The 23188-nt window shown below is 46.9% G+C and overlaps 1 protein-coding gene across 1 annotated transcript in view; it reads left to right on the top strand.

Annotated features, from left to right (window-relative positions):
* The window catches only part of LOC138567367 (transforming protein RhoA-like), a 231592-nt gene that overhangs the window by 94327 nt on the left and 114077 nt on the right, over positions 1-23188 (top strand). Inside the window, exon 3 of the mRNA XM_069645506.1 lies at positions 13297-13417. Coding sequence (XP_069501607.1) covers positions 13297-13417 — 121 coding nt within the window. The remainder of the gene's footprint in view (positions 1-13296; positions 13418-23188) is intronic.

The raw sequence follows: 23188 nt of genomic DNA on the forward strand, positions 1-23188 counted from the left end.
TCTCTGAGCGTGTGAGCACTTAAATCTTCCAATGAAGTCTACATAAAAACCTTTCCCAGCGAAAATAGTTAAAAACCAAGTTATCACCTTTGAGTGACAGTAAGTATCAAAGTCGAATGGAACAGGTCTGCAGGGAGCCAGGACAGCCAAACTCAATTGGAGCACAGTCTATGGAGCTGAGGCACTTCTAAGATGACAGTCTTGCACAAAGGTAGAGAGTTTGTTGAAGAAAAATCACTGTAGGGTCACAAGCTGTAACTTGTGAAGGGTAGAGCTGAAATCAACTCTAGCAAAGTAGCTACTGCAAGTCTCAACTGAGAAGAGCAAAGCTAAAGACACTGAGGTAAGTACCCCAAGTCAGAACAGTGCCTTTGGTTAGAAGTGTGGTCCAGCCTGCTTCTGTCTGGTTGCAGAGATGCAGATCCTGGGGTCCTGGGCCTCAGTCGTGGGGACAAGAGGGAGGACGTCTGGAGGACTCCTGTGGCAACAATTCGGAGGTCGGCAGCAGCTACTGGCTCTTTTCAGGTCAGCGACACTTTGTGGTTTCAGCGCAGGGTAAACTGCACCAGCGTGGATCTTGGAATCCGATTGGGCTTCCTTCACTCCTTGAGTCCTGCACTCCTGGTGAGGGGATTCACGGTCTGGTCGTCGTCCTTCTGGAGGGACCTGTGGAGACGCCTGGAGCTTTTGACCGGATCACAGACGTTGAAATCTACTACGAATTTCATGACCCCAGGCACTCAGTTCCTGCAGCATCAAGGAGGTACAGTCAGTCGGGAAGATGGTCCAGTGGAGTTCGTCTCGGGGTTAGTTGGTCCCACTAACCCAAGGAAAGTCGTCCCTAACGGAGCTTCTCTTGTCAACTAGAAAAGGAGTTTCAGCACAGCAGCAGGGCTACACCAGGCAATACAAAGGTCCAGGAGGTTGCAGCAAGCTTCGTTCACGGTTTCTTCGTCGGGTGGTTCTTCCCAGTGGTAGACTGTGGGTTTAGTCCCAAAACCCCCGCCTTTTAAGAAGGTTACTCCCATTCATGCACAGCCTGGCTGTCACTCAAACAGCAGGGTGACTTCAGACAATCTGGACTGGGTGCAGTCTAGCATTCCTAAAGACAGAAGACAGTGGAGTTTTGTGAACCTCCCTCACTTCCTGCCCTTCCAGACATGCTGGAGCCAGAGGCAGGTTTCAGTACTGAAGCCCCCCAGAGGCAAAGCGGACATGGGGCTCAAACCTGCCTTGGCGCGCAGATTAAAACCCAAGAAAAACCTCACAAACAGAAAATAGCGATAAAAGACCTGCCCCATTTTGACAAAATGGTCACCGATGGGTGCTATACTGCAGCTGAGGGTTCAGCCTGCGATAGAAAAGCACAATGGTAGGAACATTAAACCACTGCCACCAGCCATTTAAAGTAGTGAGGGTAACATAAAAAGTTTTTCCATGAGTAGGTTCGATAAGGGGCTACTAAGTAACCCCCCAGCACTGCTTGTGCCCTGGACATTGACACTTGTGCACTGTTGCCCGGCCTCACAGTTGTCTGACCTCCTGTGGGCTCTCATGCCGCATTACGTATGCCCTGTTTACATGGACATATAATGACATTCTTACTATCACGCTTTCTTATAGGTGTTGCACCATATACTGCCTACACTTACATAGCTTACACTCACAGTCAGCAGATATGATACTGGCTCTTATGGTAGCAACCTGTGCTGAGCTGTGTAATGCATCTTTGATTTTCGGGCCCACCTCAGCCTATAGGCGTATCAACTAAATCATCTTGTCTAGCCTGAATGATTCAAAATGCTCACCTGGGCCAGCCAATGTATAATTGCCTGCTTCATTCACCACACTTCCATAGTGTCAAGCAGAGAAGTGCGTGAGAACTGTGTACCTGTTTTCTTGACAGTGGATCTAGTTGGGACCGCCAGGCTGCATCCAGTGAAATGACGAGCATGTGACTCGGGGAACCAGCCTCTCCACTACCCTAATGACACAGGGTGGTGAATGGACCAACTCCCAGCGTCACGGAAGGCACTCTCCTGATTAACGTGATGAAGGGACTGTGCAAGCACAGGCAGGAGAGGCCACAGTCTGATGGAAAGTTACTGGATACGGGTGAAGTCCAAAAGAGTCTATTCCAAAGGTACGTGATCCGGTGATGAAGCAAGATAGTCCAGGAACCTCTCAGATGAATACCAGGTAAGGCCCCCAGTCCACAGGGAGACAAGTTCAAGCAGCTTCCCGTAACTGGTCTGGGATGACTGATCTGCTCGGGGTACAGTAGGTCCAAAGGATGAGGCACCAGGCAGGTCCAGACAGGAAGAGGGAACCAGATTGGGAGGGGAGACCACCAAGAGTTGGGATCCCTAAGGTAAATCCAAGGACAGTGAACGAGGGCCCCAGGAAAGCTGGAGGAGAGGCTAAGCCCAGAAAGACCCAGGGAGAACCCAGGACAAGGAGTAGGGATCCCCAGGGAAAAGAAGGGGACTGGGAACTGGACCCCAGGGAGGCTCGTGGAGCAGACGGGGGCAAAGGAGAACCCAAGCAGGTAACAGGAGACTGGGAACCAGGCAGGCTGGAGACCAGCAAGGCAGGGGAACCAAAGAGAAGGCTGGAGCTGAAGCAAGACCAGGCACAGGGAACAGGAACCACAAGAAGCAGGAACGAGCAACACGACCGTAGCAACCGCGTTGAGACGCAAATTGCTACTGCTCTCGGTTCCTCTTATGGGCCGCCGGCACTCGCGAGGCCTGAAACGCAAGCCGTTTCGTCTCCGAGCGCCGGCGGACCCAGAACGAGGCTTGGAAGGCAAGCCCTTCCCAGCACGGAGGCCCAATCTACGGCGCATGCGCGGAATCGAGACAGTGGTTTCCCGCGCATGCGCCGCAGCCCTCTAGCACCGGCCCCAGCACCTCTCCCCCCCCGGCGAACGCCCAAGCGCGGGTAGATCCGCCAGGAGGTGGGAGAGGGAGCGGGTGCAACGGACCCCGGTCTCCCCAAAAGTGGCGTGACACATAGCAAATTATTATCCTGCTAACTTTATATCTACACTGTAGCACTACTGCCATGCATATCACTGTAATGCTATGTTTGAGTTGTATTGCTGCTGCTCCCACTCTAATGGAGCAATTCTAGGCGACCACTGGAAACAACACTATTGCCAGTTGCCTTAGCTGTTGCTGCCTGCATATTGCTCTTCGCCTAACCTATGATTGTCAGTCCTAGATAGACCTGCTACCACGCTGGTTCCTACTTGTCTGCATAGTGTTTTCTGCCTATTCTATGATTGTCAAACCTAGACAGACCCCGTGGCCATACTAATATTTACCTGCCTGTACAATTGTTTTTAGCCTAATCTGCAATTGCACTTGCAGCTCATAGCATATCTGTACCTGTCTAGTCGGCCCATGTCCAGTACCATGCCTAATCTGCATATGTCTAAGCCATTGTAGTTTACAGTACAATCGCACGTGCCCAGTCCACCTAACTCCCAGTACACTATCTAAACTACACATGTCCATGTAAGGCCAGGTCCTAGACTAACTTGTATACTTAGTTACTCATTGCCCACTACTATAATGATAACCTCCCAAAAGTATACAGTATACTTTGCATTGAGCCTCCTTACTATCATGGCACTTGTATCCGCTGCCTCTTACCCACCTAAAGATAGGATAGTCTAGCCCTTAGTCTCATGTTTAAATCTATATGAACCATCATCTTACCACACATTTAGGGGCTATACCAACCTAACTAACCCAATGAACAAACGCTCACAACACCCCAAGTCCGCTCCTCCACCCCTAGGCGCCTCACCTACCAAGCGGCTAATATCTCAAGTAGCTACTTCAACTAAAAAGATGCAACCACCCATTACCACACTAACTAGCTCCCTCTCGCTAACCGGATCCCTCATTAATGCTAGATCTATGGCTACGCCACTGAGATCTCAGATACCCTAACCAATGAGAATCTAGACCTGCTGTTCATAACTGAAACTTGGCTCCATGAGGCTGCTGGCCCTGCTATTATGTTAGCAATACCAGACGGCTACAAGAGTTGACAGACCCAATACCAAAGGAGGTGGCTTAGCTATTATCCACAAAGCTAACCTTCCGATCAGACTAATCACTACCACGCCATCTCAGTCCTTTGAACTTCTCACTGCCAAACTCAAACTCTCATGTAACCATACTCTCACTATCTATGTGATCTACAGACCACCTGGACCACTAGGAACTTTCGAGGATGACCTAACTAGTATCCTGACTAACAATACAAAAGATCACGTGCAAATCTTACTATTAGGAGACCTCAACCTTGGCTTTAATGACTGTAATGACAAACATGCCACATCTATCGCCACACTACTGCATGATTATGGATTAACGCAAAAAGTCACTAGCCCCACACACTCTAAAGGTAGAACTCTAGACTGGGTCGCTGACTCGAACTGCAACATCAGTATCACCAGTATAACTCCTCAAATATGGACAGACCACCATTTAATCTCATTCTCTGCCTCACTTGACCTTACCCACCCCAAACCTATAATTATGGCCCCGCCTCTCCCCACTAGAAGTAAAAAAGACATTACAGTAGAACAACTCCTTCCACACCTCCTCCCCACCCTTAACAATATAGGCAATATCACAGACCCGACCTTACTTGTGGAAACTTATAATGGCACTATGACCAAGGTACTAGATCCGATCGCCCCGACCAAAATCCGTAAAGGCAAACAACTTTCACACTTAACTGGTTCACACCTCAATTGAAAGACCTCAGAACTCAAAAAAGAAAATTGCAATCAATCTGGCGACACTCGCCTACTGAGGAGAACAAAATTAAGTTAGCTAACCACGCCAAACAGTACAAAAAGGAAATTATTAACACTAAAAAGAATACTTACAATGACAGAATAGCTAAAGCTAAATTTGACACTAAGGAATTATTCTCCATCCTCCGGGAAATGGAATCGCCCATTCCGCAAGCTGATAATACTCCCAAAAATAAGCTGTGGTGCACTAATATTCAAAATGCCCTTGCAGGAAAAATTGGCTCCCTTCAAACTAAAATTGCAACCAAAAAAGCCGCATTGCTATTGCCAGTGGAGCCTACTCCTATGGCACAGCCTTACCTAAACCAGACTAATAACACACCTCACCCTTTTAGCTTCAAACAAATAACTATACTAGAGACAGAAAAAATTATACTCTCTCTAAAGCCTTCTACTTGTAAAGGAGATAATTGCCCTGCCCAAATCATAAAAGATGCTGCGAGAGACCTAGCTCCCTTCATCTCCAAACTGATTAAAGCCTCCTTTAAAACTAACCTAGTGCCCAACAACCTTAAACAGTCTTGGGTCCTACCTTTGCTAAAAAAACAAACCCTCGACCCCTCCATCCCGACTAATTACAGACCCATCACTACCGTCCCTTTCCTACTCAAAATTATCGACAGGGTAGCCTACTTGCAAATTCAGGACTACCTTGAAACCAACAACCTTCTAGGCTCACGACAATCCGGCTTCCGCCCCCTTCACGGCACTGAAACAGCCCTGATTGACCTTAAGACTCAAATTGACGAGTTGAAGGATAATGGAAAATCAGCTATGCTACTCCTCCTTGACCTCTCGGAAGCCTTTGACCTGGTAGATCATGCAGTATTATGCAATCACCTTGGCTCCGCTGCCCACTTTTCAAGTGATGCCATACCCTGGTACAATCCTTCATTGCTAACTGGACAATGAGAGTCTTCTCCCCCCTAGCAACTGCTGATCCCATACAAGTCTCCTGCGGTGTCCCCCAGGGATCATGTGTGTCTCCCACTATGTACAACATCTTTACCAAACCTTTGTCTGACAAGTTGGACAGACTGGGCGTCATCTACACTAACTATGCAGATGACACTCAGATCCTTATCCTTCGGGTAACTTCCTGGAAGACTCAGCTTTGGTAAACCAGATAGATCTCCTCATTCAGGCATGGATGGCATCCCACGGCCTCTGCCTGAATGATGACAAAACGGATATTCTGATCCTCGGCACAGAGACGGCGATTAAAAAAACTTGACCCGAATTATGCCTTGTTTAACATTGACAACAATGTCATCAAAGTGATGCCTGCAGTCAAAACCCTGGGGGTTTATCTGGACTCAGCACTCACTCTCAAGAAACACATTAATTCCCTAGCTTCCTCCACAGCCTATACTTGTAAACTGATCAGAGCATGCAGACCATTCATAATAGAGGCTAGCTGTATTACCTTAGCTAATGCACTTATCATATCCAGATTGGACTACTGCAATGCACTATATGCGGGATCTAACAAGTATATCCTTAAACTCCAAAATAACGCTCTTAGAGTAGCCTTAAACATTCCTAACAGAGCCCATGTCTCTATTTCCAGAAGGAACATCCACTGGCTAAAAATTAAAGACAGAATTACCCTCAAAATTCTCTCGCTCACGTCCAAAGGCCTTAACAATATAGCTCCTCCCTACCTAGCAAATAGAATTAACAAGAGAATCTCAAACCGCCCCACAAGATGATGGTGCCCAGATACAAAAAGAGTACAGCTGGCGGCGCTAGCTTTCCAGTCATAGCAGCCCAAACATGGAATAAACTCCCCTTAGAACTTAGAAAGGACCAACCTTAGATTCTTTCCTGGATACGATCGAATGACCTCCAACGTAATCACCCTCTCTCACCAGAACCACTCATCAAGAGTGTCACCCCCCCCCCCCCGACTATGCCCTTGTTAAACCTGACCCCCCATAGGGATTTCCGACTACTATCGCTAGTATCTAGGAATCTCACTGGATCCTTCCGGGACTACAAAACTGTGGCTGATAGTTACTTAGTACTTTATGCTCCTGACACCTGGCACTAATTGTATAAGCATACTCAGACTGTAACGCTGCTGAACTGTCCCACTGCCTATTCTGTTTTCCATTGTAACTAAGTTCTCAAGTATCCTTGTAATGCTTGCGCCCGGCTACCTGCGGGTTTGGTTTTGCGCTATATCAAATAAACAAATAAACTGCACATAAGATGGTGTGTGCTGGACCCACAAAGAGAAAAGGTAAGTAAAGTCAATTTCGCGACTATTCTGGAGAACAGTAGTTTGCACCTGAAAAGGTTTTTAAACCTTATGAGAAAAAGATTTCACTGTGACACTGCACTGAAGGTGCTGTGTGTCACCATACAAAAAGTAGATGCCTATGGAGTTTTGTCAGACTCCAAAACAAAAGGAAACACATAATCCAAATCGGGTAAAAACACATGAGAGAGTGAGAAAAAGGGCTCACTCACTCCAGGGTTAAAATGAAAAAATCCTAAAGTCCAGCAAAAGGGGTTCTCTTAAAGTTGAGGGAATTGGCACAGAAGTGAGAATTGTCCCTAATGGGGCCCTTCAGGGGCCTGCCACTGTAAAATGTGACCCCCAAGAAATGCATTTCTATCTTGTTTGAGGAACAGAAATGCAAGTGACACAGCAGCAGTTCATACCTTAAAGAAATTAATGCATGACCCGGTCAGGAAAGACCCTTTCATGCAGCGGCACCCCCATGCCCCATGCGCAAAGGGTCGCCTACAATTTCTGCACATGTAAAAGTGCGTCTTGCTTGGAAATTTGGGATGCACTTTTTTTGGAAAAGCGCCCCCTGATTTGCGCAGGGAGGTAAAAAGGCCTCTGAATGGACGCGCATATAAAATGTGCCCATTCTTGTGCCCTTTGTGGATTGGGCTGCTCTTTTTTGGTGCAAGTGATGAGATGTGTGTGCACATTTTATTTCTTGCGTCAAAATTGAGAACCTGGACCCCTGGAATGGTAGTTTTTGCAGGTCTTTTTTGCGCAAAATGGCAGTTTGTCACGAAAAGATCTTTTTTCAGCGCAATTTGCGGGATCCCAAAATCGACATAAACTAGAGGGTCTGTTTGTTGTTTGAGAATATATTAATATATCATCCAGATCCACAGTGACGGTGTGTAGTAATAGATCTTCAAATATGTGATCCATGAAGCGTTGCAACACTGCTGGATCACTTGCAAGTCCAAAAGGCATCGCCTGATACTGGTAATGACTGAATGAAGTCCTGAAGACTGTTTTCCACTCGTCTCCGGTGCAAATCCGAACCAGATGATAGGCTCTGCGTCAGTCTAGTTTTGTAAATATCTGGGCTGATCTTACCGCCTCCAAGATGTCCGGTATAAGTGAAAGGGGCTATTTGTCTTTCACAGCCACTTGATTAAGACCTCTATAATCGATGTAGGAATGTAATTCTGTGGTGTCCTTATTTGGAATAAAAACAAGGAAGTACCTCCTGATGACTTAGACTCTGTGATCTATCCATTTTTTAAATAACGGTCTTGCTACTTCCGCAGAACAGTTTATTCTCCTTGAGAGAAAATAAGCATTCAACTGAAGGGAACAGCAGATCTTGGAAGGAATTCTATGGTGCAATCATTGGGGCGATGATGAAGGAAGCACCTTTTCTTCCGAAAACACATTTTTATATTGTGTGTACTCAAAGGCACTACATTGGAGATCAATAGGGAATGATTATTGGACATTGGTCACTGAACAGTGGTTTCTTTGTCTTCTGTATCAGCCAAACATGTGGTTACACACTTCTCGGAACCCAAAGACAGCGATCTGGCAGCCCAGTTAATGAAGGGGTTGCAGAGTATCAATTAAGGATTCCCCAGACTTACAGGGTAATGTGCAGCTGTGATCAAGTCGAAGGCTATGTCTTCATGGTGTTGTTGAATAGAAATAATCATGTTTACTGTATTTTCAATAATGGGTCCAGAGCCCAGGTCTTGTCAATGAATATTCCAGCGGCTCTGGAATCCACCATTCCTATAGTGTTGATGCTGGGATCTTGTGGAACTACCAGACTTATCTTGATGATCAACAAAGGCAAGGTAGAGGTGGGCTGTGGCTTTAATGCTTCGCATGTGTGGGGACCAACAGAATTCTCTCGGACAATGGTCCCTTCTATGAGCGGGAGCTGGCGTTTCCCGCATTGCGAGGGGAAGCCACAGGACAGGATTGTACTAGATGACTAGCAGATCCATAATACATACAAAGACTTTTTGCTTTTTCTCCTTTGTCTCTTCCTCCGATAAGGGACCTCTTGCCGCCCCCATCTGCCTGGGTTTACTCGCATTTGTCCCTTCAGAAGGTGAAGTGTACGGTGGCGGTTCGAGAAGAACCTCCTTGATATTTTCTCTTTTCTGCCTTGCGCTCTTTTAGACGGTAGTCCATTTGAAGCACTATCTTTACCAATTCATCAAATGATGCAGGTCTTGGTATTTTGCCAGTTCATCTTTGATTTTGTCTGCGAAAAAGAGTGAAACAAGCTTCCTCTGGCTAAGCCGTCTGAGTCATTTGTTTAATTTGGTCACATAGGTCAGAAAATGCAGACTTCCCTGAGAGAAGTCCAACAAGGTGTCTTGCTTTGTATATGTTAACTCTGGTCTGTCAAATATTCGAGAAAAAGCAGCAAAAAAACGACAGTACTAGTCCATCAAAAGGCTGTTTGCCACTACCAATGGCGTAGCCCGAGCCAGATCGCTTCCCTATAGATGGGAAACCATATACTTGACTTTAGACCTGTTGATTAGAAAGGAGGCTTGGTGAAACGCAAAGGTTACAGTACAGGTGTCCATAAACTCCTTGTATTTCTTTGGGTCTCAATAGTATTTCTCCACTGGTGAAATGTGATATGAGGATACTTCTAATGCAGCATCCAGCTGAGTCATCGCCTGTTTTAGCACAGTGTTTTCGGCTTTCAGGTTTTGTACTTCTACATTCAGACCCTGAATGGTTGCACCCAGTTCCTGTATTTGTTACATTTATTTGTTTTGGGCGTTGCAATTTGTTAGTGACAGGCCTTACCTTTGTTGCTTTAGATGGCTTGGGTTCTTAGAGGTAAGGCCTGTTCCGCCCCCAAGTAGCCACTCCGCCGACTGAATGGACACACAGGAGGGCAGAGAAGGCTCACCCGAGGTGGCAAGTCCAATAACGAGGAAAAAACCTTGTAGTGGCTCTGATGGTTCAGATATGGAAGTCCACGGATGATGGGTACAACGTTGAACTTGGCTGGATACAAGTAGGCAGGACCAAGACTCAAAAGCCCCTGCAGTGTTCGCTCAGGATCGCAGAACACTCAGAGGAGGAGCAAGGTTTGAACGTAATTCAAATGCACAGAAGAAAAAGATTACCCCACAATAGGAAGGCAGGGGGAGAAATAGAGCCTATGAGAGCAAGCGAGAGCTGCCAGTAGAGGCAAAATGCACCAGAGTCGAGACAAAAGCAGCAGAATGGCTGAAAGCGGAGAAGGCTAGAGGCGCCAGGGCCAAAGGTGAAATATGCGTTGGTGCAATATGGATAGAACCAATATTGCGACGCAGGGCTTACCGGGTCCCTCCAGGCTTTATGGGAGTATTGGTTTTCCGGGTTGTCGTGACGTCCAATGTCACTGTATTCTGGCGATGCAATTGCGTGCGCCATCTTGGGTGAGGCAAAATACCTTTCCAGTGTTGCCATAGTGATGTACACGCTTGCAATTTCCAATTACAAGCCCAGCGACAGCGGTTCCTTGCAAACCACGGGTCCTGACTGCCTGGGAGGAGAAGTGTAGCTTGGTTCTTGACGTGAAGGCCATTGAGGGAGTCCATGCACAAATGTTAGCCTAGCACAAGGTGCCCCAGTGGACATTGAAAATGTCAGCAGACCCAGCAGCTTGGCAGGCCAATCAGGGTGAAGTGACAGGGTGCCACATCAGCCCTCCGCCCCCCCAGCAGCCATGGGGCTAGGCACCCCTGAGTGACAGCAGTGTGCAGGGATGGTAAGTAACCACAACACCGTGCACCAGTCACACCAACATGTTGCGGCCCAGTTGGCCTGTCCCATGCTGGTATGGTAGCCGAGCCACACAGGAGTACATGGACACAGCTAGCCAAACGCAGTACACCACAGCACAGCACAACACTGCTGGCTGCACAGCAGCGCCCCATAGAGCCATGGCAGTGCCATAGATGAAGCCACCACACCCACAAGGTGTGTGCCACCCAGGCGAGGGGATGAGAGGGCATGAATGACCAAAGACATGCATGCCATACATCATCCCCAGCATGGACACCCTGCCAGCCCCACACAAATGCAAAAAGCCACCTGGCCATGTGTCGCACACATTGCTGCAACCATCCCCACAATGCTGTTCACATATGCAATGTCCCCAGACCAACCATGCCCATCAGTCCAAATGTGTGGTGCCCCCCTCTGTACCATAGCAAATGTGTCTTGCATGCCGACACATGTTGTAGAACTATACCTGACAGGATTTCCTATGTCCCCTACAGGCACTTGCACATCATAAGAGGAGACGAGGGGGCAGTCTAATCAGGAATTTGTGCCTCCAGGGCATCCACCACCCCACAAAGGTGCACACAGGCTACGCCTAGGCGCATGGACTACCGCAAAACACCTTGGCCCAGCAAGACCAGGCCTGCAGGTTGCACTGCAGGCCCCACGACAACACCACAGGCCACCAGGAGCACCTCCAGGCCCACTGAACCCACTCCCGCAGCTGTAGTATCCAACACAGAGGCCACACCTTCCAGCAGGCCCGCTGTTGAGTCACAGGGGGACATCAGCGCAGTGTCACAGCACGGAAAAGGGGCACAAACCCCCGAGAGCACTCACTGCCGCCAGCGTGCCCCGACACGAGCAGGATGTGGACACCGCATCCTATAGCTCACTGGGCTACAGCCCAGAACCACTGCACAGCCCCACTCCCATCCAGCACACACCACCCAGCAACACCATCTTCAGAGACATTGGGTGGGGGCAGTATGACCCAGAGACCAGTGATTGGTTGTTAGGAGAAAGACAGTTCAGAAGTGAAACTGATTTTTTTCTTTACCGAGGATTCCCAGCCTGACGACGGGGAATATTCATGAGCATGTGAATCCATGACAGACCCATACTGAAGAACAACAGTTACAGGTAAGTAACGTGTTCCTTACAACATTAGGTTTTGCCTGCTTAGAATAGCTGCGTGCAATTCTTGAGGTTTTCTTTAGGTGTAGCTGAACTTGGTCTGCCTGGTGCAATCCTAAATTAGTGTAGAGTTCTTGCTTTACTTAGTCTGTGTTCCACTGAGCTGAAAAAACTGTAATTGTATATTAAACAAAAAAGGTCTTGCCTAGAATAATTGTGCTATCCTTAAAGTAGTTATAGGTATATACTATTTCTTGAATCTGCGTTCCACTATTTAGAAATGTTTCCTGGTAACAGGGTTGGTTGATTATGTGATTTCTTTGCTGAGTGTCAATGCATAACTGACATGGTCTACTACCCTTGAATTACTGTAAAGTAACTAATGGTTTTATTCACCATGAATAGGCGTGGCATCTATTAAATGTGTTTGATAAGGTCTGACTTGCTTGGAAATACTGTTTGTTTTCTGAACAGGGTCTATGGTTTGGTCTGTGTACTTTAAAGCATAGTGTTGTGTTTTTATAATTGTGGTTATATATAATTTGATAGTACTTATTCACCCAAGATTTACATTGGACTACTTGTATTTAAATAAAGCCTTTTATTTTTACAATAGATAGTGTTTCTTTGAACCATATGTGTACTACAATTGTACGGATTCTACAGCCCTCTCTGCCTCCTAAGATGAGCCTGGCTGCTCTGTCTACGCTACCATGTGCTCTGGTGGTACAGCTGTATACTAAGAGTGGAGTCCTGTTTTACTAAGCCCTTAGTTGGACTTAAGAAAAACTGTTCTAACAGCTCACCACTTCTTGAGACTTAGCCAAGACCACTCGCCTTGCTACCTTGTACTGGTTTGGCTACAGCTCCCATAGTTGTTTGTCACAATGCTAGGTTGGCCTTGTATACATCTGTCCACCCGGCCAGAGTATAGAAAATCAATCCGAACAGTGAGCTGAAGGAAATCACTTGTAGTACCCAAGTCAGCAAAATGCACTTAAAAGACCCTGAGCCCAGGGCTTGAGGAAAATAGCTCTAAACGGGAAATGGTGCCTCCTGTTGGTGCCTTGACGAAAAGGAAATTGCAAGGTTTTATGATATATGGTTACTGGCCTTGTCAACTGGCAACATGTCACACTGGTGTTTTAGTCCTTGTTGTGGAATGTGATTTGGGCTGTGATGCTCAATCACGCGAATGCCTCACTGTTCAAACTATTTTTGTTTGAGTTTAGTCTCTAGGTCATTAGTCCGTAACCAAACCACTTTTCTATGTTTCCCTTCACAGGTGGAACTTGCACTTTGGGATACAGCTGGCCAGGAAGACTACGACCGTTTAAGACCCCTATCCTACCCAGACACTGATGTAATTCTGATGTGCTTCTCTATCGACAGCCCAGACAGTTTGGGTAAGTCATGTGACGTGGAACTGAATATTAATTTTAAATCCCTACTCCACGCTAGCTTATGTCTCCAGTCGCCCTCTCGTTGCCATAGAACCTGGTTTTTGAGATTCAGATTTAATTGTCTACATACATTCGAAGTGATGGGCCGATGGATTGGTCGTCCCCGGGTAAATACGACATGCGAGTTGTGTAAATATGAGGAGGTGGAAACCCTCCACCATCTAATCTTAACTTGTTCATATTTGTTACTAAGGCGTCTTTTCTTTTTTAGTAGATTTATACATTCACCCACTGCTGTGATTTTGGATAACCTGGAGGTGCTTGATAAACGGCAACTGTCTATTGGACTCATTGCTTTTTAAAAATAAATATTTGCACTATCTGGGGATATTCCACTCCAACAAAACTTCTTTTAAGTTTGCCGGTTTTAATATAATGGAGTTCAGTTAAGATAGTTCTACAAGGTATTGATATTGTTGTTTGTCGTGGGTTGTTGTAATTCAGTTTATTTTACTACTATTGTGTGAATTTGAATGTGTATTTGTAGAATGCTAAAGTATTAGTGTGATTGTGAAAGGTTTTAATGTTAAAACATTACACACTCAATAAAATATACATCTATTTTAGGCGACGTAGCCGCCAGATGAGATGGCCTGTGTAAGGGAGAATTCTCAGAAATGTGCTAATTCCCTTCTACCTTTGAGACCCCGAGCACTTTTGCTGGACTTTTAATTTCTAACCTGGAGAGAGGGACCTTTTTCCCACTCTCATGTATTTTTCATTGATTTAAACACTGTGCATCTTTTGGTTTTGGAGTCTGACAAACTCTATAGGCATCATCATTTTGCATTGTGACACACAGCACCTTCAGTGCAATGGCACAGGGAAGTCTCTTACATTTCCCAAAGGTTTAAATACTGTTTCCAAGAGCAGTGAAGTGAAATTGACTTTACTTACATTTTGTAACTTTCTAGACCCAGCCCACACTATCTTACAATAGGGTGCTGGAGGGGTTACTTTGTATCCCCTTTGTGTTTCTCATGTAACATTTTTATGTTACCCTTTCTACAATTCATGGCTGGTGGCAGTGGTTTACTTTTTCCTACCATTGTGTGTTTCTACAGCGTGCTGCAATTGTAGCTGCAGTAAAGCACTCATGGGTGCCCATTTTGTCAAAATGGCCCGAGTCTTCTTTTTTCACCCTTTCTTGTTGGAAAGGTCCTTCTTGAGATTTACTCTGCGCGCCAAACCAGGTTTGGTCCCTTTAAAAGGATTCACTTGTGAAGCCCGCCTCTGGCTCCAGTGTGTCTGGCAGGGCAGGAGGTGAGGAAGGTGCCCGAAACTCCAGTGCTTAATCCCATTACTCCTACGTCCCATCCCCTTTCCTCCATATTTGTGGGACATTCCATCCTTCGGGACGGGACCGGAGCACTTTTGTCCAAAAGCATCAAAAATAAAATTGTTCTTTTATTTTTACGTGGGGTACCGCACCTGGCCGTAATCCCGCCCTTCTGAACTCTGCCCGCGCATCGCCCTTCAGTTCTTTTCTCTGCACAGTCGGGGCTGGACGCACTGGCATCACTGGGAATTTTTATTTTGATTTCCTTTGTCCTTCCTTCCGGCTCCTATGTCATCTAGTCCTCCATCTATGCCAGAGCATCTGGGATTCGTGTCCTGTTCTTCATGTGAACGTTGTTTCGCGAAGGCGAATCCTACTCTTTGTGGAGTGTCGAGGCCCGGAGCATCGCTGGGTTCGTGCTTCTACGCCGACTCCCTCTTCGTCCGGGCACTCCGTCATCATCTTCGGTGGGAGGAAGTGTTTCAACGCATTCCTCCATCTCATTGCCAGCTTTTCATATGAAACGCCTGGTAAATTAACTTTTCAGGGTGCCCCGGTCAGGGAACTCCTTCTCGGGGTCTTCTAGGTCCGGGAGGGGCTCGTGTAGCTCTGTCACCAGGGGTTCCCTTGAGGTGCCCCAAGGGCCTAAATAGGCGTACCGAGTGTTCTCCGAGGGTTCCCGCGGCCGACATGCCAGTACCGGACATCGTTCCGAGTTTCACCATTTGGTTGCTAAGGTTAAGCCCAGCTTGTCTGTGGCTCTGGATACCGGGGTTCGCCCTGAGGTCTCCTCTTATGGAGCTTTCTGTACCGAGTCACGGCTCGAGGCCCCTCTTGAGGGAGCTTTACGTACCGGGTTAAAACCAGAGGTTCCTCTTGTTGAGGCGAAGATCTGCACCGACAGATCCGAGAGACCCTCTTTGAAGCTCTTGTCGGTGCAATATATTCCTCAACCGTCCCACGCTCAGGTTCGTGGTAGTATCGGTTCTGTCGAGGGGGCAAAGAGGACGGTCCCGGACCATTATTCCTCTACCACTTGCTCTGCCGAGGTTCCTCCATCAGAGGATAAGTTTGGGGCTGGTTCTAAGATGTCCAGTAAACATCGAAGTCCACCCAGTACAGGCTCTGCCGAGGATCCTTGGAAGGCTAAAGTGTTACTTAAGTCCCCTGACTCGCCTGAGGAGAAAATTGCCTCATCTCCACATGTGATTCAGTTCTCTTCAGGTGTCGACAAAATGGCAGCCCAACCTCATTGGTCCATGGCGGCCATTTTGGATACCTCCCTTACACCTACTTTCACAACATCTGGTGCTAGAAGTATTCCTTTTGGGCTCAGCAGCCTTTTCTACGCCATGTGGACAACAAAAACCTGTCCGCCCTTTCGACTGGCGTGAACAGGCTCCGCTGTCTGATAGTCTCGCTCCCACTTGCTTCGGCTCCACTGATCTATGTGTACCCGGCCGGTGGTGGACCATCCTAGCAACAATCCTTTCTGTGTTCGTGGGGTTGCCCCTTACGAGCGGCCTCTTCCTAAGCCCTTGGTTGAGGATGAGTTTTTGGGAAGTAGCAGATGCTCATGCATTCTGTCCCTATGAGGACGTATTTCAAGCATCTGTTAAGGGAAATGTACACTGAGCCTCCTGTTCCACCCCCGGCACCGGCTGTTCTGATTCAGGTTCCGGTGGTGCCACTCCCTTCGCCGCTTCCTTCTGGACCTCCTCCATCTCTTCCTCCTCTGCCCCGTTGTCTCTTAAAGAAAAGACACTGGTGGACTGGGACAATACTTTAAAACCTGAAGGTGTAGGCATGGGGGACCAGTCTTCTGTTCCTGCCTCGTTGGATGAGCTTCAAGCAGATTAGGACAACGATGAGCAGCCCGCTCGGTGAGAGCATTCCATGACCAGGAGGGGCTTGTGTAGCTCTGTTATCAGGGATTCCCCTGAGGTGCCCTAAGGGCCTAATACACGCACCAGAGTGTTCTCTTGAGGGTTCCTCCACAGGACCTGCCAAAACCGGACGTCGTTCCGAGGTTCACCATTTGGGTGCTAAGGTTCAGCCCAGTTCGTCTGTGGCTCTGGATACCGAGTTTCAGCATGATGTCTCCATTTCTGGAGCTTTTCACACCGAGCCAAGGCTTGAGGCCCCTCTTGAGGGAGGTATTCATCCTGGGTTAAAACCTGAGGTTCCTCTTCTTGGGGCTAAATCCAGTACCGACCGAGTCGAGGGATCGCTATATAAATGCTAAATTATTAATTATCCTCCGAGGGTCCTTTCAGTAGCGTACGTTCCTCAACTGTCCCACGCTCAGGGTCGTGGTCTTACGGTTCTGTCAAGGGGGCAAAGAAGGCGGTCGAGGGGGCAAAGAAGGCGGTCGCGCACCACAGGCATTCCAGTACCGGCTCGGCCGAGGTTCGGCCATTGGAGGCTAATTCTGGGACAGTTCCTAAAATGTCCAGTAAACATCCTAGATCTGCCTGCACCGGCTCGGCCAAGGATCCTTATTTCAAGGCTAAAGTATTACTTAAGTCCCCTGATTCCCCTGAGGAGACAGTTGCCTCACTTTCTCTAGTGACTCGGTTCTCCTCAGGTGTTGACAGAATGGCAGCCCAACATTCTTGGTCCACGGCTGCCACTTTGGATACCTCCCTTACACCAACGTTCACGACGTCTGGTGCTGGGAGCTTTTCTTTTGGGGATGAGCACCCTTTCCATGCTATGTGGACAAAAAAAACCTGTTAATCGGAGGGTCCCAGACTCTGTCCCTCTCTAAATTCAGGTGGTTGCAGGGTCAGCATGCGCGCCGGTCTGAAGCTCCGGTTGGTGGCCCCGCCGAAAGATGCAGTGGCAAAGTGGTTGGTTGTTCTCTCGGCCATTTGCCTCCTCTACAGACCCAGGTAGTCTCCCTGCTGACAAATTATCCAAATTATATTTTTGTCGGTTGCACGAGACTCCCGTGGGAGGATGAATCTCGTCTCATCTGGAGGCTTGGCAGACCATCACCGAAGACCGGTGGGTTTTGTCCATCGCTCAGGTGGGCTTTCGCTTGCCTTTTCCCCCCTACCCCATCCTTCAAACAACCTTTCCAACAGATCAGGACGCCCTTCCCCAGAGCTGAGGTACGGGAACTTCTAGACCTCAGAGCGGTGGAACCTTTTCCCCTCGGGGAGCAAGGGGGGAGGGCGGCTGTTACTCCTGTCTGTTTCACAGTGCCCAAACCCAACCAGGCTGGCCAGGCACTATCCTCTCTTTCCCAGTTCAATCTATCTCTTCCCCATGAGAAATTCAAGATGATCATGCCCTGCCAAATGGTCCTCTCTTCGGAAGGGCGATTGGCTCAGTGGGGTGGGCCTCCAGGATGCGTACATGCACATTCTGGTTTGGACCCCCCCCATGGGAAATATCTGCGGTTCTCTGTGGGAACCAAACACTTTCGGATTTGAGTACTGCTTTTGGTCTCAGCTCAGAGAGACACACCGGAGACTCCTCCGAGGGCCCCGCAGCGGGTCTGCCAAAACCGGATCATCTTCCGAGGTTCCCGTTTGGGGCTAAGATTGAGCCCAGTCCTGCTGTGGCTCTGGATACCACAGGCTTCTGCATCTGGAGCTAACTGTACCGAGTCTTTGCTCGAGGCGGCTATACGGACCGTGGTTAAGCCTGAGGTTCCCCTTTTTGGGGCTAAATTGGACACCACAGAATTGAGGGCCCTCATCGAGGGTCTTGGCTGTCAATTAGGACAATGGATTGTATTTTACAGTGTTGTCTCATGTTCTAGATTTTGATGCAATTAATGGATGAGACAAATGTGATATTATGTTGTTTGATTGTTTGAGTGTGAAAGAGGTATGTCTGGAGACTGTTTTCTAGGAGAGTATGAGAGTGTGATGTTTGATTAGATAGGTCAGCTGTCTTTTCTAACTTTTTTAGAAATGCATTCATGTTGGCACTGTTGAGGATTTTTAGAAAGAGTTTGTAAAGAAAATGTTGTGTTTTTCTACAACTTAATAAGAAACTTGTTTACACATTTCCTTATGTGCAGTGAATTGAATTGTTTCACATCACATGTTTTTGTATTTGGACCCAATGAAACTCCATGTCTTGTAGTGGTGAGATAATGTCTGTATAGACGTGTGTACTTGTTCAGAGCTCACCGACAGAAACATTTGTCGTATGATCTTTTGTGTTTAAATATATTGGTTCTTTCCAGGTTAGATCATAGCGCTGAGATAGAGTTGGTATACCCTGTTACTCCTGTTTTTTGCCGTTTTTTTGCACGGTTCCCATCCGTGGGATTTTCCACCTTATTCAAATAGGGACACCACGCACCTTTGACACGGTGCCACACACTGTCGACATCCTTTGGTTTTGGTTGGGATTGTGCCTTATCTTTGTAGTGTACCAGTAGCTGTGATATTACCGTGGAAATCGTGGCAGCTGACAAAACCCGCAGCTACTATGAGAAATATGTGGCAGATTTGCTTGCTAAGTCTTCACTTTTCTCTAATGATGGAGATAGCTCTCCGTTGACCAAAATTAGTAATTGGGATGAGCTATTCCAACTCAGAAAGAGGTCAATCCGTACAGAGCTCCATGGTATGATAATGTTGGAGTATTTACACAATGGGGTATTACCCCAAGAATTAGGGGTTCGGAATGAACCCAGACTATTCTTTGTTAATAAAGACCTCATTATCAGATGGAGCTACATTGCAAATAAATGCGGAAGGGATTGGCTCATCCTTATAATCGATACCGCAAAGGAAATGTCAGTGAAACAACTTGAAGAATGAACCAAGTTGGAAGAGGCAATTAAGAAACTTGTTCCTTTTGGAGGTCTATACGAAAAGGTTGAATGAAATTATTAGAGAAATGAATGACTTCAAAGAGTCCACTGTACGCGATAGGATTAGACGTTTTAAGACTGATATCACAGATTTCTCTCATGAGAAAGCCTTCCGGTACACCCTGGAAGGTTATGTACCCAGCCAACACTATGATGGGGCACATAACAACAGAAAAAAATTCACGAATACATCATATAGCTTACACAGTTGTGACGATGACTCGCTGGCCAATGATCCTAATGGAAGACAACAGAGAAGAGGCCGTGGTCGTGGCAACTCTAACAGACAGAGGTCACAGAACTTGCGTCCGTTTCAACAAGGTAGAGGCCATTCTGTTGATTTTTTTAGATCAGGACCTGCAGAATTGGGACTACGAACCCCGAGTGACTAGGAGCAGCAGAACCTACTGATCAATTGATCTACGTACAGGCCTTCTGACAGTCCTTGAAGGGGTTTGGATTTGTTCCAACTGTCTCTTATGACCGGTTTAACTCCAGGTTAGAGATAGGATTGTTCAGAAAAATTCATCTGAAACAGTATTTCGCAGATAACCCTTTCGAGACTGATGAAACCAACCGCGCCCTTTATAATCCATCTACTTTTTACCCTCCCGTCACCAGCCATAGCCCTGCTCTGTTGTATTTGAAAGAAGGGCGTTGTCCGACTTGGAACAACTCGAACGGACTCATGTGTCCAACACTTTTCAGAATTATTCTGCTGCACAGAAAAAGGCTTTTGAATCACTTAAAAATAATAAATCTATAGTGATTTGTAGTGCGGACAAAGGCGGGCGATTGTTCTTCTGAACTGCTCCGATTATATTAACGAATGCTCGAGACAACTCTCAGACACCACGTTTTAAAACCTGTGGGACAAGATCCCGCGGCACCGTTGAAAGCATTGATATCGAATAAAGTTGAGAAGGCCAAGGGCAGACGGTGGATAACTCGCAAGGAAGCAGACTATCTATATATTACCGAAAGTTCACAAGACACTAATAAACCCTCCGGGAAGACCGATAGTGTCGGGTACTAACTCTTTGTTGGAACCACTAGCCAAATTTGTCGACTCCTTCTTGAAAGGTTTTGTGAGCAAGATGTCCTCGTACATCCAAGACTCTATGGCAGTCATCAATTTGATTGAGTAGAATCATTTTGATCCATGTGAAGATATTTTGGTAACCATGGATATCGTCTCCCTTTACACCAAGATCCCACAAACTGCCACTCTGGATGTCATTGAGGAATTACTATTGGCTAAACGCGTCTCTGGCATGACAACCAATTAATTCATCTTGTAGTGCACCATGCTGTCCCTCACTGAAAATTACTTCCAGTTCAATGGACAGTTTTACCAACAGGTCCATGGGACCACGATGGGGTCGGCTGTTGCCCCCACTTTGGTGAACTTGTATGTCGACTTCTTTGAACACATGAGCATCTACAGTGATAACAACCTCTTTAAACAACATATCACAGTTTGGTAGAGATACATCGATGACGGCCTACTGGTGTGGCACGGAGATGAAACCACTTTATTGACCTTTTTTCAATGGTTGAATGGAATCAATCCCTTTTTGAAATTCACATTGAATTACCATAAAGAGCAGATAGATTTTTTTAGATCTTACCATCACTGCTAACTCCTCTACCAAAAAACTAGAACTGAAACCCTTTCACAAGGCTACAAATCGTAATTCTCTTCTCAGGTTTGACAGTTTCCACCCTAAGGCCATGAGAGACCATATACCGTTTGGCCAATTTTTGAGGCTCAAACGTAAAAGTAGCAATAGGGAAGTTTTCTTGTCGGAGGCAGCCTCACTGGGTCATAATCTCACCCAGTGCGGCGATCCGAAAAAAACTGTGAAAAGATCACTGAAGGGAGCATCTAACAACCACCGGGAAGCTTTACTAGAATATACACCCAAACCCATTCCTGTGAAGGCGGACACATTCGTTTTTGTTAGCACCTTTAACCACCTATCTAATCAGGTCGTCAGGATTGTGAAAAAAACATTGGAATATTCTAGCGATGACCAAAATATCTGTTGACTTCCTCCGGTGTGCCTTTAAACGTGGACACAATATTAAAGAACTGGTGAGTAGGAATGATGTGAGTAATAAATGCGATGCCCAGCTGACCATTAATGAGCAATGGGGGTTACCCAAGCTGAGAGGTCATGCACCTTGTTGGTCATGTGTTTGTTGTCAGTTTACTACCAGAACCACAGAGGTAGACATTGGGTTAGCCAGACCCTGGGAACAGATAACGTTCTACGCTATGTGGTGTCCGTGCCCGAAACTGTATATCGGGAAAACTGAACGTAAAATCAAGGCCTGCATAAATGAACATAGGAGCTGTAGTAGAACTAGAAATTTAACGGCCCCTAGACTGGGACATTTCATCATGCATGACCACAGTTGTAATGATCTGAGGTAGACTGCGTTAAAGATTCCGACAAAGAATAACATCTCAGCAGACAAATCTTGTCAAGGGAAGAAATGAAATGAGTCACCTGCTGGGTTTGAATGAACAAATGGACTGGAACATATAATGTCCAGGCCCGGGCGGATCAGTAGTGGATCAATTGAGGGTGGTTGTTAGATTGTCTAGGTATGTTCCTAGGATGCCCATCTTGAGGCGTGGACACGTGTACACAGTGTGCAGATTTGTTGATCTACGAATACCGCGCCCACATTGGCACGGGGGTAATGCTGGTTGTAATAATTGTACTCACGTAAATGTGAGGGCACTGTGTCTTCACTTTAATCAGATGGTCACCATTCGGAGCGGTGACTGATTGACAGTATGTTCCCACGTGTCAGTATTGTTCAACGCCTAGTTACACCCGGGGCCCATGGAATATCCTCAACACGTCAGGATGCTGCGAGCACCGCGGTACGAATATGGAATCTTACGCAACATGATTATCACGTGTCTGTACGCGTGGATCTCGTTAGGAATATATTTCGTGAACAGGCTCCTCTGGGTCAGCTCCTGAAGGACTGCTGGTGGTGCGGAGCAACATCCGTAATCATTGCGGTAAGTGCACTTGGCACTTGTACGATTTTGGATCATTCGTCGTGTTCTCAGATAGCGTGCACAGCTTAGATACGCACCGGGTCAGAGTGTCAGTTGTGGCGTGGCGATGTAACGCGTCTTAAGAGATGTGGAAGAATGCCAGTGTTCGTAAATTGAACGTCCCATACTATTGGAATGATCCTTACTTACTGCCATTGTAAATAAGGACGAGCAACAGTGAGTTGCAACATTTTGCCGCGATACATTCAGCACACGCAGATTATAAGGTTAGTAACATCTTGATCCGTGAGGCAGCGGCCCTTCCACACAGCCGACAGATACCCTGCCTCTTGTTTTTCTACAGCCCGTTAAAGTGGGCTGTTGACTGTCGAGGTGTCGGCATTTGACCATCTATTGAGCAGGATAACCGGTCTAATGCCGCTACTCCACGTTTAGAAGTAACGTGCTGACCAGAACTATACAGATCAGAGGGCTATGAGTTAAAGTTCAGTCGTTTTATTAATTGGGCACTGTCGTTAACCGCTGATTAACCATCAGGGCTTTGGTGTTTCT

This window comes from Ambystoma mexicanum, chromosome 2p, assembly GCF_040938575.1.
Source record: "Ambystoma mexicanum isolate Mex_15411 chromosome 2p, UKY_AmexF1_1, whole genome shotgun sequence".
Lineage (NCBI taxonomy): Eukaryota > Metazoa > Chordata > Amphibia > Caudata > Ambystomatidae > Ambystoma > Ambystoma mexicanum.